The sequence below is a fragment of the Mycteria americana genome, chromosome 4 (assembly GCF_035582795.1).
Source record: "Mycteria americana isolate JAX WOST 10 ecotype Jacksonville Zoo and Gardens chromosome 4, USCA_MyAme_1.0, whole genome shotgun sequence".
Lineage (NCBI taxonomy): Eukaryota > Metazoa > Chordata > Aves > Ciconiiformes > Ciconiidae > Mycteria > Mycteria americana.
The window spans coordinates 14,802,719-14,819,391 of NC_134368.1; the positions used below are offsets into that span (position 1 = coordinate 14,802,719).

General features: G+C 41.3%; 1 protein-coding gene across 1 annotated transcript in view; it reads left to right on the forward strand.

Annotated features, from left to right (window-relative positions):
- Nucleotides 1-16,673, forward strand: part of CRMP1 (collapsin response mediator protein 1) — a 48,700-nt gene extending 32,027 nt beyond the window's left edge. The window contains exons 8-14 of the mRNA XM_075499726.1: nucleotides 1,770-1,890; nucleotides 2,989-3,145; nucleotides 7,638-7,779; nucleotides 9,417-9,587; nucleotides 10,833-11,012; nucleotides 13,714-13,879; nucleotides 15,664-16,673. Of these exons, the coding sequence (XP_075355841.1) occupies nucleotides 1,770-1,890; nucleotides 2,989-3,145; nucleotides 7,638-7,779; nucleotides 9,417-9,587; nucleotides 10,833-11,012; nucleotides 13,714-13,879; nucleotides 15,664-15,755 (1,029 nt within the window). The 3' untranslated portion in view covers nucleotides 15,756-16,673. The remainder of the gene's footprint in view (nucleotides 1-1,769; nucleotides 1,891-2,988; nucleotides 3,146-7,637; nucleotides 7,780-9,416; nucleotides 9,588-10,832; nucleotides 11,013-13,713; nucleotides 13,880-15,663) is intronic.

The following is a 16,673-nucleotide window of genomic DNA, read 5'->3' on the forward strand; positions in this document are numbered from 1 at the left end:
TGCTGGCCCGGGCACAGGCGTGCATGTATTTTTGAGTGTGACCCTTGTGATATGATTCATGACGACAAAAAAATGGGCTTATCAGGGTAAAAATCAGCAGTGCAGCTTGTGGGTTAGGCTTTGGAGTAACTGCATTCATTAAAATGCTTTGGCTGAAAACTTCTATAAGATGCATGTGTATGTATATACCATGCATATGCATACGCCCACGTATAAATCTATGTTTATGCCGGCAGATACATTTGTAGTAGAAATGCAGGCTGTAGAAATGCAAATATCTGAGAACGGAAAGATGCTGCGAGGCAGCTCAGTTTATGCAACTCTCTTATAATAAAAACCAGGCGCTGTCAAGGATCATCTCAGGCATCTGGAAAGGGTTTCTTTAATGAGAAGGAAAAGGTGGAGACATGTGGATGTCCCTTAATGTACACAGTTCAGACTGTTAATGGGATGATGGAGGGCGGTCGTGGGAAGTGACTGCTTTCCTTGAAGACTAAAGAGACAAGGCCCTGGGGATTTGAGGCTAAACTTGAAGAGATTGTTGTGGTTTGCAGATCTTTATATAACCTCTCCCCGAGGCAAAAGGAATCAGCTTAATTGGTCACATTCTTCTGTTGAACTGTTTATGTACTTTTTCATTTTGCTGTTTAACTTCCACCTAAATTATTCTAAAAGAATGGAGTCGTTTCCTTTTAATGAGAACAAGGGCCTAAGGAAAATCTGCATTTGCAGTTTCCAGAAAGGAATATTGCATCTTTCTGACTGTGCATCTGACCACCTCAGCCCCAGTGCTGAGGTCCTGCCTCCTTCCCTGGTCTTCTGCGGGTCACTTTGGGGCTTCTGGAGCAAATGTTGTCATAAAAGTCATAGGAAAACCTGAAATGACAATCTGATTTAAGAAAAAATATTTTACAAAACTGTGCAGAATTAAGCCATGTGGTTTTGGAAGGGCTAAATTGCTCAACTTTTCTAGCACAACCCTTAGAGAGAAATTTCTGTAACCATCGAGTCCTTATTTTCAGTCACGATGGAGTTCTAGATATTAAAATGCCGATACTGTGAGTCCATCTGGGAAGGAGGTACAAAGCTGACGAGTGGGGAAAGGAGTCTCCAGAGCCCCTGGGAAACACCGCTCCTCTGTCTGAAGACAACTGCTTTGTGTGCCTATGTCCCAGGTGGCTCCCTGGGAGGAGATTGCCTGTACACTTGCTGACAGAGGGGACTTACTGGGCGATGCTTCAAAGGCTTTTATGGATTATGGGCTAAATTCAGTCCACAGTGCTGAACTTGCTGTTAGAGAATACTTTACATTCACTGTCATCTTATCCTTATGTAAAGTTTGCACAGGGTAAGCTGCCAGGGAGAGCTCAGAGGTTGTCTCTGAGCTGGGGCAATGTTTCCTTGCTTTGTTTTCCTTCCAACTGCAGGGTAGAAGTCTGAAGCAGAAAGGTGGGAGGGAGGTAAGGAGGAGCCCCATCAGCTGCTTGAACGTGACCTTTCCTGGGCTGCAGGGAGCCAGGGAGCTGTATTTGTGCTGGGGCAGCTGTACCCCATTAGCGAGTACAGCCTGGATGTGGTTACTCCTAATGCAAAGTGTCTGAGGTTGGGTTAGCTCCCTGTTTCCCAGCACTGCCTCTCTCTCTATGGAAAAAGCAGAATCAACCCCTGAAGAGTTATTGTTAAACAGTGAGAAATATGGCTCGGTCCTCCATTTAATTTTTTCTTCAGTCTACTTTTGCAGTTAACTTTTTCCTCCTTGTTTTCCTCAGCTTGAAGCAGAAGCAGTTTTCCGTGCCATCACCATTGCCAGTCGAATAAACTGCCCAGTGTACATCACTAAGGTGATGAGCAAGAGTGCGGCCGATATCATTGCACTGGCCAGAAAGAAAGGTAAGAGACTTCCTTTTCTCCCGCAAACGCATTTTTTTGGTTGAACAGAAGCTCAGTGGAAAAACCTGTACATCTTGACCCAAATCACAATATATAGGGAGAGGTTACCAAAGAATGGTAACACCATCACAGACCCTGAATATTTACAGTTGGGAAAGATGAAGGGAAATCCTTCTACATCCTTCAGTTGAAAAACTCTCCCCACAAACTGTTCCCTTGAAGATTGTGTGGTAACTCTTCTTCATCCTGTCTTCCCTTTCACCTTTCCCTTAGACTGCTGTATCTCTGTTCATGGGAGGGAGATACTTTCTTCCTAACAGGGTCCAGAACATCCTCTGTGCCTTTTGGGGGTATTTCAGGGTATTACCCTCTGAGGGGTGGCTTGGGCAGTGAGCCCGCTGTTAGAGATGCCTGGTGCTCACTGCTGGCCTTGTTGCTGGAGGCTGACCCCATCAGATGTGCACTGGGGACATCTGCAGGTTTACACTGCTTGCTGGGGCCGTGGAGGGATCCAGGTTACAAAGCACCCAAAAGGGACTTGTGAGCCTGGGGGCAGCCGCTTTCCAAGCTGCATTTGCGAGTCAGGAGTGTTCTGCTGGTTGGTGCTACAAAGCGTGTGAGCAATATGGAAAAGCCAAAGAGCAAAATATCATCTTGATATTTGTATTCTTGGAGACTTGGAGTATGGTGCTGGGGACCATATGCTGCTATCTGCTGGTGCTGTGCCCAAACTGGGAGCAGTAAAAAGGCATCTGTCTGTTGGAGCCCATCCTCCACCTAAATGCACTCTGAAGCGGAGCAACGTAGAGAACATGGCTGTGATTAAAACAGTACAAATTAAAACCAGATCTGAACTGTCTCCTTCTGGATTAGAAAGAGAGCTTTGTAAATACACTGATCAAAAGCATGTGTAGCTCAGAGAGCCTTCTGATTAATTTTTTATCATACAGACAAAGCCAGGGCTGCTTAATTTTCTGAGAGCTACGCTGGCCGTGTAGCAATGCGTAAATTATACATGGTTGCATGCAGCGAGCAGTATAATGTGTTGAAGAGAGAGTGGGTTGTAATCAGTTCCTGTATATCTTTGCTTTCCCCAAGGTCCCCTTGTTTTTGGAGAGCCGATCACTGCCAGCTTGGGGACAGATGGGACACATTACTGGAGCAAAAACTGGGCCAAGGCTGCAGCTTTTGTGACCTCGCCACCTCTGAGCCCTGATCCTACCACTCCAGATCACTTAAATTCGCTCTTAGCATGGTAAGACCTTCATTTTTTCTACAGGCTGATGGTCAGGCAAGTGCAAAAACCACATGGGATGAAGCATCTAGGGATCAGCTCAGTTTCCTTTAGACCAGTCTCATACACGAAACAGCAGAGAAGGGACCGTAGAAAACCAGGGATGGTTATATCCCTGTGTTTGGGCTGTCAGTCAGGTGAGCAGGCAGGGACTCTCCAGCTCCCGGTTAGCATGTTAGAGAGGTAACTGCTGATTATTCAGGAATTAATTATTTTTCTTTCTGCTTTTCCAGTGATTCCTAGTTGTACAGCTAGATAGTCTTTAGCCCAGGACTTCAGACTGGTTTTCTCCCTAATTCTCTGTTTTCTCCAGCCAAATTGTTAATATATGATTGGATGGCATCCTCACCGTCCAGCATAAGCAACAGCCTGGTGGATGGACCCCCATCTGTGAGAATAGACTCAGTTTTAAGCCCCTGGTCATATCTGGCAAGCACAGCTCCTGCAATCAGGGTTGTCCCTGAATGCGGAGATACCTGGAACCGAGAAAACTTTCCTGGTGCAATTTTTGCTAAAGCTGGTGCAGGGCTGTAAGCTGTGAGCACTTTTGAGAATTAGGCTGTCCTAAACTAAATTTAAGTGTTTGTAGCAGAGTTCAGTAGTTTTAACTCCTGTGTATTGCAAACTTCTGACTTGGTAGCTTGCCTTCACCTGGGATGGACCAAAAGCATGTAAGTTTACTTGTGTTTAATTCTTGCAGCCTTGTTTTTACTTTTAGCTTGCCTTATATCTTTATAGGTTCCAGCATCCTCAAGCTGGAAGTCAGCAAAGATAAGTGGTACATATAGAGAAGGTATGTCAGGCAGGAGAAAGAGGTCGGAGTGGATTACAAAGGAGACTGTCAGGGACTCAGGTGGAGACAGGCTGGTGACTGGAGGTCATCACTGGACAGGATGGGGGTATGGCTGACTGTCTTCAGGTTGGCAAGGAGAGGGTTATCACTAGAGAGATGAAAGGAATGTGAACAGCAGAGGGAGAAGTGTCTTTCTCATGTAGAAAAGAAGACATCAGCAATGTCTTGCCAGCAACCCAGACCATAAACCCATCCCTGAAAGTATTTCCTGCCTGTAGCCAACTGTATTTCTTCTTTAGTTTAAGCAAAAGACCATCTGCTTTGAAATGATACGGAAATTCACAGCTGAAGTCCCACCAGGACAGATTGCTAGTGCTGGAGTGAGGAACTCAATTTACCATTCAAAACCTTATTTAACGCCATGTGGTGGCACTCATCTCACCTGCTGCCTACCTTTCTAGGGTTTCCAAAGCTCTAGACAGAGTGGAAGAATTTGAACTGTAAAAGTGACCCATTGGTCTTCAGAAAACATTTCCCCCTGAGGTTACTTTTCCACGTGACTACGTGTGGAAAAGGCAGTGCCAGTGTGGCTGGTAATATAAGGCCCCCGTATGTGTAATTCAGGCTGGGGCAGAGCTGCCCTTTAGGGAGATGGGCACATACGTGTGAAGGGAAGCTGCCGTCAGTCAATGCCACTGCTGCAGTATGCACACATCTCTGCTTGCACACGGCGGGTCAGGCTGTGCAGTCCACCCAGCCCAGGTTTTAACTCAGCTGCCCTAACGATGCTGCATTCACGGTGCTATCGGTGAATGCACAGCTGAGCTCTGAGTTACATGTGTTTCTGGTAAGAATATGCAGGAATTTGTTCTGTTGTGATGGTCTGGTGGCAGAAATGATTTTCCATAATTGAGCTTTCTGTTCCTTAAAACAAGGAAGAAAAATGACTTTTCTGGTCTGATCCGGCACTATCAGCACTATAAAGAGTGAAGCTCATTGTGTGAGGGGAAGGGTCTTAGCCAGCACATGTGAATGTGTATCAAAATGTTTGGCTCTTTACTCTGTCAGACGTGGCTATATGTTTTCTAGAAGAGAGTTCCAAAATAATAGTAAGTGGGTCAAAAGAGATTTGCTAAAATAGCAAGAGAATTTTTAGAACTGGAATAGAAATAATGAGGTTTTTAAACACTAACATCAGAAGGACAAACTGAGGAGTCACAGAAGTTTTCATTATCCTCCAAACATGCAAATATGGCTTTATTTTTCTGGTGGCTTAAAGTCCTAGATCTTAAATGACAGCAGCTTAGCCTGCTTTCAGTTTTAATACTTTAAATCTATACTGTGAAACTAAAAAAAGAGCTGTATATTTTATCAGTCTGCCATGCATTTGTGGGAAATTTTATGTAAGGACGATGGTAAAGACAGTATTTCACTTTTCTATTGCACTGTTCATCAGGAGACTAATATTTTACATTAATTAAAAAATCCTTACAACATTCTTCCTCTGCAAGTACGCAGCGTACTGCTTGTGCTGTTTTCCAGAGAAAGTGTTGATTTTTCACTTTGTAAAACTGAATGTGTAAAAATCCAGCATGTCTCATGGGGTTTACAGATTGGATTTGCCTCATGAGATTTGGTCCTTGTTTCATCTATGGGCCATGCACCTGAGGTAGCTTTCATCTTCCGTGGTGTACTGCTGCGTTATTGCCGCTGTGATATGGTATCTCTTCTGAACTAGAGATGTGAGATCTTGGTGCTTCGTGGAAGATGTAATCTGCCGTGAAAGCCTTGTTTACAGTGAAGAATAAGATGATGAGGTATTGATGTGCATTTAAAGATACACATATGTCTACTGTTAATTCCTACCACTCCCTCTTTTGGAGATGTTTTCCGTGGTGATTCCTTCTTGTCTGTCAGTTTTTTAGCTGATCTGATGCTCATCCCCCATTTGACAGCAGAGTATAGCTAGACAGTAGGAGTGCCCGTGTGGTTAACCAGGAGGTGTTGGGTGGCTCCTGAGCTACATGCTTCAGCTGCAGAAGTCTTCTGCTGACTAGACCCGGGAGTGCAGTGCATGTCATTAAATGTCAGAGGAGAGGGAGAATGGAGTTCAGAGGAAGCAACTCCTCTTTATCTTTCAGGTGTGGGAATTAATAGCATGGTGTAAGAAGCGCAACATAACCTCAGGGAAATGGGCGGTGATACAGGGCCTGGCTGTGACATTTATGTTTTCATGGTTGTATTCATCAAGAGTGCAGAAAAGAGAGAGAGGGTAAGTCACAAAGAAGCTTAGCTGACAGAAGAGCAACAAAAAGGAAGAAATGGCATTGCAATCTTCTGACTTTATTGTTGTGTTAAATAAATGAATGTTTAACTGATGGATTCAGTTTCATCCTATGGAGTAACATCAGGCAGTCATTAATAATCAGGAATAGCTAAAACACAGCTGCCTCTTCACTATTAGGTACATGGGTTTGGCTTCTGCTAAAACCTGGATGGATGGATGTGAGCATGGTGAAGAACTAGAAGAGAGGCCAAAGGTTCTTCTTTGATTGTCAGCAATCATTAGGGCTGGCAGCCCAGAAAATTGCATTAGAATTACTGATGTGTGACACTTTTTTCCTCTGTACATGGCTATTTGTTAGCTTGCTGGAATCTAAATTTGTGGACCAGAATCATTCAGATGTTTCAGAGCTGGAACTTACATAATCAGTTAAAGAAAAGGATGACACGCTCTTGGGGACATCATCCTTCTGGAGTGATAGAAGAGAAATCGTAGTGTGTTTTAATGTGCTTGACTCTTGTGAGCTTAATCAAGACCTAAAAATATCACCTATTTCCTGTGGATATTGAAGAACCTATCTTCTTTTTTGTCTTTCTATTTTTGCAAGATTCTGCATATTGGTTATGTTCTTCCTCCTTATTCCCAAGAGCAGCTGTGATCCAGTTCTTCTCTCTGCAAAAAAATTTTCTCTAGGCTGAAAAAACAACTTCTTAAATAAAAGCATTATTATTTGGTAGTTTTTTTGTATTTTACTCCATGCCTTTTTCTGTGTAAGACCTTTAAGTTAGATAAATCCAGAGCACATGTTTGACTTGCACTATGCCTTTCTTTTAATTAGAAGACTACCTGATAAAAAACTTTCCTTCCTTTTTATTTTCATGGTTTTGTTTTGGAAGGTCAAACGAGAAATATTCATGTAAGAATTGCAAGAAACATATGTGTGCAGGGGAGAAATGCAGAGAAACAAGCTTGATGCTCATGACTTTGCATTGTAAAATTTGCCAATATTTTTCAACATGGTTGTGAATTAATTTATCTTGAGAGTGGCAGATATTTCATACAAGCTTCCGATCATTTCCTTAATCCTAGAGTAATCCTTTGTTCTGGTTAGTGGGCTTGTGCCTGATCTCTGTCGATAAGCAGCCTGAAACCCAAGGGGCTGTAATCTGGCAGTTCAGCGTGCTCCAGGGGGAAGTGGAGATGTCCAATGCCATTGTCGCTCTTCAGTGATCTGTAGCCAACATGTAAAGGCTGCTGACACGGTTTACAGCCTATGCCTCTGGTGTGTAGGCTTGAAAGGTCCATTCACAGCTAGTCTGAGACCAAGGTAGCCTTGGTGATGCCTGGTCTAAACCTTCTGTGTGTTAACTCCACAGTGGGGACCTGCAGGTGACGGGAAGTGGACATTGCCCATATAGCACTGCCCAGAAAGCCATTGGAAAGGACAACTTCACTATGATTCCTGAAGGGGTCAATGGAATTGAGGAAAGAATGACTGTTGTCTGGGACAAGGCTGTAGTAAGTAATTACTTACTTTTATGGACTAAAAAGAAATTGAGTGTTGGCTGAACAATGAAAGCCAGGAGACTCTTGGCCAGTACTTAAGTGACTTTCTAATATATTTCTGCGAATTCCCTGAGAGAGCGCTACTACAAGGTGAATTGTTTATTCCAAAAACCTTCTCCAGTTTTATAAACTCAGGGCTGTGTTTCACTTTTGACATGGCAATACCATCGTGTTTTATTAGACCTGAGGCTTCACAGACTCCACCGCTCAATTTTCCAGTTGTGTCAGAGTGGATGCTTCTCAGAGATGTAGGATCTGGAGCGGTTTAATGATTTTGAAGTGGACCCCATATAAATGTGATGAATGAATTGTTTGAATTTGGGAAGTGTCTCATCGTTTATGAGAAATTACAAATGGATGGCAGCCGAGCCTGAGGCTAGATGATAAAATGCTTTGAAGGAGAACATTGCACGTAATTCATACTCGCATATTTTGCGGTGGGGTGCCAGTATAAGTTAGCAATTTTTTGATGGTTCCATGGATCCTAATATATAATGATATTCTCCCTCCATTATTCGTCTTCACATACACACCCATGTGCACGCACGCACACTCACACACTCACTCATTACCTTACATTGCATTGCACTCGAATGCATATTGCAAACTGGGAAGTGGTAGTATTTACAATGCTGTCATGAGAACTTCTCCCAGACTGCGTTTAGTAACCACTTTCTTCAGGGACCGCTATGGAGATTCCAAGCACAGAAGCAGCTTCAGATATCTGCCGTGTAGGAGCAAAGCAGGGAAGCAAGCAAAGTGCAGCCAGCCAGCGATATTTCCCTTTTGTTACTCCCACAAAGGGAAGGAGCTGCAGCCAGGGCTGCAACGTGGGATTTAGAGGTGGTAACATTCAGTCCTGCACCACTGAGTAGCTTATATTTTGCAAATCTCATGTTTTACCAGGTAGCAAATCAGTGTTTATTTAATATTTTAAAAGTTTGGCACTGTTGTTCTTCCTTGGAACATTGTTCTTGCTTATTGCCAGGGAAGACCCCAAAATACTCTACTGAGAAACGAAAATGCTGTTGTGTACAGCTGCTATTAAGCCATCACTGACTGTATAAAAAGTTCAATTGGTGGTGACATTTCTCCAGGCAAGGACTTTATAATTGGGGTTGTATTACTTAGATGTATAGGTTTGGTAATACTAATAGTAGAATGGACTTAATTTGCAAGAAATGTTTCTGAAAGAGTCTGAATCTTGATCTTTTATTTAATCTCTTAATACTCATATAAGTTTCTCTGTTTTAAAATCATTAAAACATTTAAATGGAAACTACTAGGACTAGCAACAAAACACACGAAGGCATCACTGTCTGGAGAAAGGGACCTTGGATAACTGAGCAACCTGATGGTATCATCTGCATTAAGGTTTTATTGGCTGCTCTTTGGGATGCCAGGAATAACACATTCACTTATTTGAAACTCCCAAGTAATGTGCCTTGTATAAAGTCCCGCTTGATAAAACCTGTTTCATGCAACATCACCATATATACGAACCACATGCTTTTCTTTATCTCCCTGATTGTTTGAATAGTACGTCCCCATTTTATAAGCATGTTTTGCTCAAGTCATATTGTTTTTAGGCCACAGGTAAGATGGACGAGAGCCAGTTTGTAGCTGTGACCAGTACCAATGCTGCCAAAATCTTTAATCTGTATCCAAGAAAAGGCCGGATTGCTGTAGGATCGGATGCTGATGTGGTTATTTGGGACCCTGATAAGGTGAAGACTATAACAGCTAAAAGCCATAAATCGGTAAGGAGAAAAGGAAAACCAGCAAGAAAAAAGAAATGTCACTGTTGCTTTTCAAATGTTGGTCTCATTCATGTGTACACCAAATATATGGGATATAGAGGAGTGGGGTAACTGCCTACTCCTATTCTGAAATGGGTAAATGTTTCAGAAGATGAAAGTATTGAAATCTTGCATTGGAAGCACTGGGATCAGGAAGGATTTCTTTCTCTCTGCATATACCATTGCGCTATTTTTTGCATGCTTGTGGCAGATCTGTAAATAGGTGTGAATCAGCAGGTCTGCAGCTGAGGTTAGTAAAGCTGTGATGATAAATTTAAAACCAGCTCACTTTTTTGCTTACCTGAAGAGCACCTGATACTATAAATCGCATGATTAAATCAACAGTATTCTAAATTATGACAGATGGTTAAATATTTTGATAATACAGCTCTGAGCAGCTTCACAGCTGGGATTTTCTATATAATTCCAAAGCTTTGCCGCATATTTCCCTGCCCTTAGTGCAGAGTACCAGTATCTCACAGTTGCTTTGATTTTGACTGTGACAGGTTTTATCTTATGTGTTGTGAATTTCAAAGTTGTTCTCTTACTGTTCAGTGCTTTGGTCTTTCATATTGGGGAATTCTTCCAAAAGTTTTACTGGAAATCCAATAATATGGCTTATATTAAAAAGGCATAAACCTTTAGAAACCTTTAAAAAGTAAGTTGAGGTGATTCAGTTTTTATTTCTTTATCTTGGGATCTCTCTGTATTTTCAAGAAAGTAATAATCACCTGTCCTTTGACAGTCATTCCCATTTGGACTCAGGCTTTCCTGGTCCTTTCTGGGCTTTTTCAGACAGAAATATGTGTGCTGGCCCCTTTGAAGTCCCATTATACAGTCACAGCACATGCATGGTGGGACCACGTCCTCTGTGTATCTGGCAGCTGAGTCACAATTTTCCTTCTTATTAAGGCTATCGCACTTCTAGAGGCTCTGGATAAATATGGAAGGTCCTCAAAAACAAATGAGATAAAGCCCTGATGGAAAGTGAGCACGGAAAGGAAAGGTCTGATCCAGGAAAGTCTGATCAGAGATTCTTTTAAATCATTTCATATCATGATGCTTTGCTTTTCCTTCAGACAAAACCATTTTATGCACCTCTTAAAGGCAGTTGTCTAAAAATATGACTACAAGTACAGATTATAAGTTACTAACTGAAAGAGATCTTGTACCAAACTTGCAGTGAATATGTTGGTTGATCCCCAGGCCGTTGAGTACAACATCTTTGAAGGAATGGAGTGCCATGGTGCCCCGCTTGTGGTCATAAGCCAAGGGAAGATTGTGTTTGAAGATGGAAATCTGCACGTAAATAAGGGAATGGGCCGCTTCATCCCTCGCAAACCTTTCCCTGAATATCTTTACCAGCGCATCAAAATCAGGAATAAGGTAATGTCAGATATTATTTAATCTTCTTTATAGCCATACACTCTTGGAACCACAGTAGCACATGGTTTTTTATTATTATTGTGCTAAGATGAGTCCATATCAGATGGACTATATGCGACATGTTCAAAATGTGACCAAAAAACTGGTTCCTCTGCAAGCGTGAACTGATGTAACTTAATTAACACCATGAGCTTCAGTGGGTAGAGCATATAATTGCCAGTTGGGCATAATTGCCTTATATCCACCTGTGCAGTCTTTTGAAGGGAGGTGGAATAGTGATAGAATTTACTTTTATTTAAAATTCAGGAAAAAGATAAAGCTTCTTTGGGAGGCGAGTTAGCCAGAAGAAAAACAGAATTTTAAATTGTTACTAAGCTTTGCATACTGAACAGCCACACTGCAGAGAAGAAAAGCATGCAAGCCAGAGGTACTCATTATATTTGGCATCTCTGAACTGTTGTTGGTGCATTTGCTGAGCTGAGTATAGCAGCATTCACAGCTCAGAAAACTTTTGTTGTAATAACAAGCTTGGGAAATGACCAAGATTAAGACTGGGTCACTTCTGGTTTTGAATTTTATCAGTGCTCCTCTGTTGAAAACCAATTGGCTTGGCACTAGTTCGGGGTTATTTGGAAATTGCTTTTTGCTACTGAGCAAGAAACTCACTGTGTGAGGACAGGTAACGAGACAAATTGACTAACCCCCATATTTTCTTCAACCAAGCATATATCATAGCCTGTGGGGATGGCAGCTGAAATTAAGTCTAGGAACGACTTGATGGATTTTATCTTTCGTCATTTGTTACACAAATTCTGCCAAGCTGTAGGATACAAAAGGTCTGCTATTCTAATGAGAAAAGACACTGTAAAAATCAAATGCCTCTGCAAAAGTTTTGCAAAATACTAATCAGTATTACACTTTTTTTACATTATCCACTTAGATGACATGGGCCTTCTCTTCACACTCGCCTCTCAAGAGTTTAGCACATGGGAGTGCTATATAAACTAGATTATTATAATCTAATAATTATATAAATGTAATATATTAATATAATATTAAACTGTATAAATTACACATAAATTATATATTAATTATATATAAGGTATACATTAATTATATAAATATAATTTAAATAGTGAAAACGACACTTTAAAAACAAATATCAGAGAGTGGTGTCTTATACCAGGAGTTTGCACAAAAGTAACTGGGCCAAGTAACATGCATCTTGCAAGTGGGCCTGGATTTTGGGAAAGACCTTTGATTTTAGATACTTAGGAAATACTTACCTTTAGATACTTAGGTCTGCAAAAGGACCAAGAAAAGGACTGATATTTTTGCTCTTGCAGCTCCCTCTGTTGCCTGCCGAGAGAAAGGGAGAACAGATTCATGTCCGCATTTCTTTTCCCACTATCGAATTTTATCGACAGGAAATATTTAGAAAAACCCAGTGATGGTCATATCAGCCACCATTTGAATATGTCAGTGCATGACAGAGGAATATAGAAAAAACATGTCAAACAAGGGGCTGCAGAGCTGCAACCGGCACAGGATAGCAGTTTAAATATATTCCTCGCGCAGGGACAGCAGTATAAATTCCTGCCTTTGTGGATCCCTGTGAGATGGTTTCATTGCTGTCGTCGGCAGCTGCTCCCTTCTGGGCATTAGTTTTGGCTCAGCCTGCGAGACGGTGGCTCTTCTGAGCCCAAAGTCCCCATCACCGAAAGCAAGGAAAAGGCATTGATTTCTGTAAGAGCTGGATCAAACCCCTGTGAATAGTGTCCTTCATATATGGTATTTTAATTTCACTGTTAATCTGTTGGGGAAATGGCTCTGAAATAATAATCTTTTAAGCCACAGATTTCTGATCTTTTTTTATGAGCTTTGGATTCTGCAATTCAATGGCTTCAGGCTCCTCCTGAAAACTGGAACTGTTTTTAAAAAAATATTATTTCCTAGATTCCTGTGATTTTAAGGCCAGTGAGGCTGTTATGATTGTCTTTTCTTATATTCCTTACAGGAACTGTAGAGGGATAAAATCTAGAGACCTCAAACTGAAATCGGAGCTCAAATGACAGACACTCTATTGACAAATAAGGAAAGATGGGTCCCATGCCACAGTCTAGTGTATAACTGCTTTTCTAGTTCATGACAAGAAGTGGAAAATTTTGAAATTTTAATTTAAAAATTGCCACCACTTTTCAATGAGTTCTAATGAAGATAATGATATATTTGAAGGGGAGGAGCAGAGAGAATACAGGTAGGAGTGAAATTGCTACACTCAGTATAGTGGGTATCAGTCTTGCAACAACCAGAGTGGGATTCAGCAGCTGAACCAGCCCTGCTGAACAGCCTCTGAATGGAGAGAGAAGAGGTGATGGTGACTGATATTACTTAAAATAAAGATCTTAAGTCAGATCTGTTCTTTTGAATCCCATTTTCCCCCATTGACTGTGAAGGATGCCTAATAAGGATCTCTCTCTTATAATTTTTATATATATAAAAAAACGGAGGGAGGAGGCTTTATAGTTTCCTTTATATATAAAGCAGACTGTAGCTTTGATGAGAATGCAGATGTGTTTTTATTTCAGCTAATGCAGAATCTAGCTCTGTGCTCAGTGGTCTCTGCATGTAGGGAGGAGTATCGTTAGGGAGCATTATCAGAGCATTCAGTGTCTGGGTTTTTATTCTCCCCTTGATCTAGGTGGGAGGACTGCAAGGAGTCTCCAGAGGAATGTATGATGGGCCTGTGTATGAAATCCCAGCTACACCAAAATATGCAACTCCTGCACCCTCAACTAAATCCTCCCCTGCCAAAAACCAGCCCCCACCAATCAGAAACCTCCATCAATCCAATTTTAGCTTATCAGGTAAGTCAGCCTGCCTCATCAGAAATGTTTTAAAGCCATGAGTATGGATTATTGGTGATAGATTTCAATTATAATTACTTCTTTAATCAAATATGAAAGGATTATATATACTCACATACATGCATATACTTACATATATATATACACATATGTATATATTCACACATATATATTACATATATATATATATATGTATGTATATATACGTTTTTATACATTCTTTCCCTAGGAATATTTTACAAATTGCCAAACATTCAGAATGTTTGCAGTCTAAAATTTTTCTCTGCATGCAGTCTTTTAATACTATTTACCTGGCCCGTTACAGTTAGCTGAGGTCTCTGATTGCTGTGACTGATGATGCGCCTTGCTGGTATGTACAGCTGACGGGACTTGGGTCTGGTGCAACCCCTGTGGCTCAGACATCTCAGATTTCTTTCTTGCTGCATCACCAGAAATTGCTGGACATGGAAACCAACTGTCCTTGTCCACGACGGAAAACCATGTGCAGAAGCTATTCGTATGCAGATTAGAGTATTTCTTGTCTTTGTGCCCAAAACATTTTCCATGGTACATAAGAAACAGAATGGAAGATCATCCTTTGGGGTTGTTGGAAATAATTCTTGTCATCTGAAGACAATTACAAGTGTGTCAAATCCTTATCCTTCAAAAGTCTACAGCCCAATTGGTAAATAAGTGGCTCCTTATGATGTTATGAAAGTCACTGGGTTTTATCCCCTGTGGGAGCCAATGGTAGAGTTTTCCTCCCTGACAGATCCTGTCTTTAGAAACTAAATGAAACTTCTGGAAGAAAGCCCAAGGAGAGCAAATATTTTAAAAACCCTTCTAGTGAGTTGAAGTGTATTTTTGTATTACACCTGGGGCCATGGTGAGCACATACAGATACATAAAGCTATATAAAGCAAAAAACGTGCTTAGAAATTTGACCTCTAATAATAATAACCAATAAGTGGGATTTTCATAAGCATCTGAAGCTGTGGTTTCACAGTCCACTGCCGGATCTGGGTACTACCAAGGCACCTAGTGGTACGAATTTGATCCGAATCAGGCAAACACACATTACTGTGTTCTTAGGAAATTACGCAGAACCAGAGACTAAATTTAAAAATGATTCTGCACTTTTATGGTAGTCTTACGTTGCCTTTAGGAAGCTGAGAGTCATCAGACAATATTTAGCCTGGCAGAAAGCTTGCTGTCACCTTAAGCTTAACCTTTCAACATTTCAAAACACAGTTTGAAGTGGGTGTGAGTTTACATCAGCTCAGTGCTCCTTTCCTCATGGATTTATGATCGCTAGCATCAGATTTACTGTACTGTTCACCCATGGACTCGGTAGGGACAGGTATTCTGAATCAATGAGGCAGGTTTGAAAAATCCACTCTGCACATACATGTTTTTGGAGGTTTTTTGTAGTTACAACAGTAGTACTTTCTGTCAGAGTCTGATCTCGCCAAGGGAACCCAGTCTGTAGGCTGTCATCCCTGCATGGGCTCTTCTTCAAGTCAGTGGAAAACAATTCCCCATGTAGGGTGAGCATCAGCCTGATCCCAAACATTTGATACTACACTTCTCATTGAAGACAACCGGAGCTAGGCACACAAATGTGCCTTGAAGGTCGGTTTAGCACTTCAGTCAGGGGTCTGGCTCAAAAGAAACCAGCTGATGGTGATGTGAGGGGCACATAGCTGGAACGAGCCAGGTAAAATCTCCCCGCTGATGGTTTTTTCCTTCTCATAGCTTTGTTTCCTGATTTTCTGTTGTTGCAGGAGCTCAGATAGATGACAATAACCCACGCCGTACTGGCCACCGCATCGTGGCACCTCCTGGTGGTCGCTCTAATATTACCAGTCTTGGCTGAAAAATGATGATGGACAGAAAGATGAGGATGAAGGATCATGGGAATGATGTCCGTTCCCTTCAATATCTGTGTTATCGAACCCACAGTTTTATTTGGTACTAATGGAAATAAAAAATGAAATGTCCTTCTTTTTTTTGTATAGGAAGAGGTGATAATAGTGTGGTGTGTTTGCTTGGAACTACTTGCCTCACAATTGTGCTTTCATGCCATAGTCACCTTAAAGCATGGTGCTTCCATTGCCCTTTAGTGACTACAGGTTTTAGCTTCGTCTCGTAACTGAATGATGGTTCCTTTGCACCCTTTCGCTGTATTAGAGTAGTTAATGCATGTTACTGAGTTATTTATGCAAGTTGCATTCTGTAAGTGAGTCCCTTTAGAACACGTTGCCAAGAATTGACTAGACACAATGCCAAGATTAATGTCTGTATTTGAGAAACACCACCAAAAACACTTATGAAGGAAGAAAATGGCCATCTTGAAAGTATGCAGTAGAGTAGTATAGGCAGCTTCTGTTTCATCTTTAATTTATTATAGACCCAAGAAGCACTTCTCTGAGACACAGAAAATCATCGGGACACGTAATGACAAATGGTCTCTGTAGCATCTGTCTGTTCCCACTCAGTACGTTCCAAGTCTGTGTCCTTCTTGTTTCCGTTTTAGACAGAGCCATAATTTATACATACCAATGCCATTGCCACCCCTGCAGGGATTTCTCCACCTGGGCAGTAGTGCTCTCCTTCTGCATGAGATTTTTGGTACTTACAGATAATCCAAGTTGCTGTCGGATTTTTAAAGTTTTTTGTACAAAGTTTTTCCTTTGTAATCACATGCATTTTTACTTACTCTACCGTATCAAGATCTACTAGTCGTGGTTCAATTTCTGAATTCAAAGCTTGTGAAATAAAGGAAACAAATTGA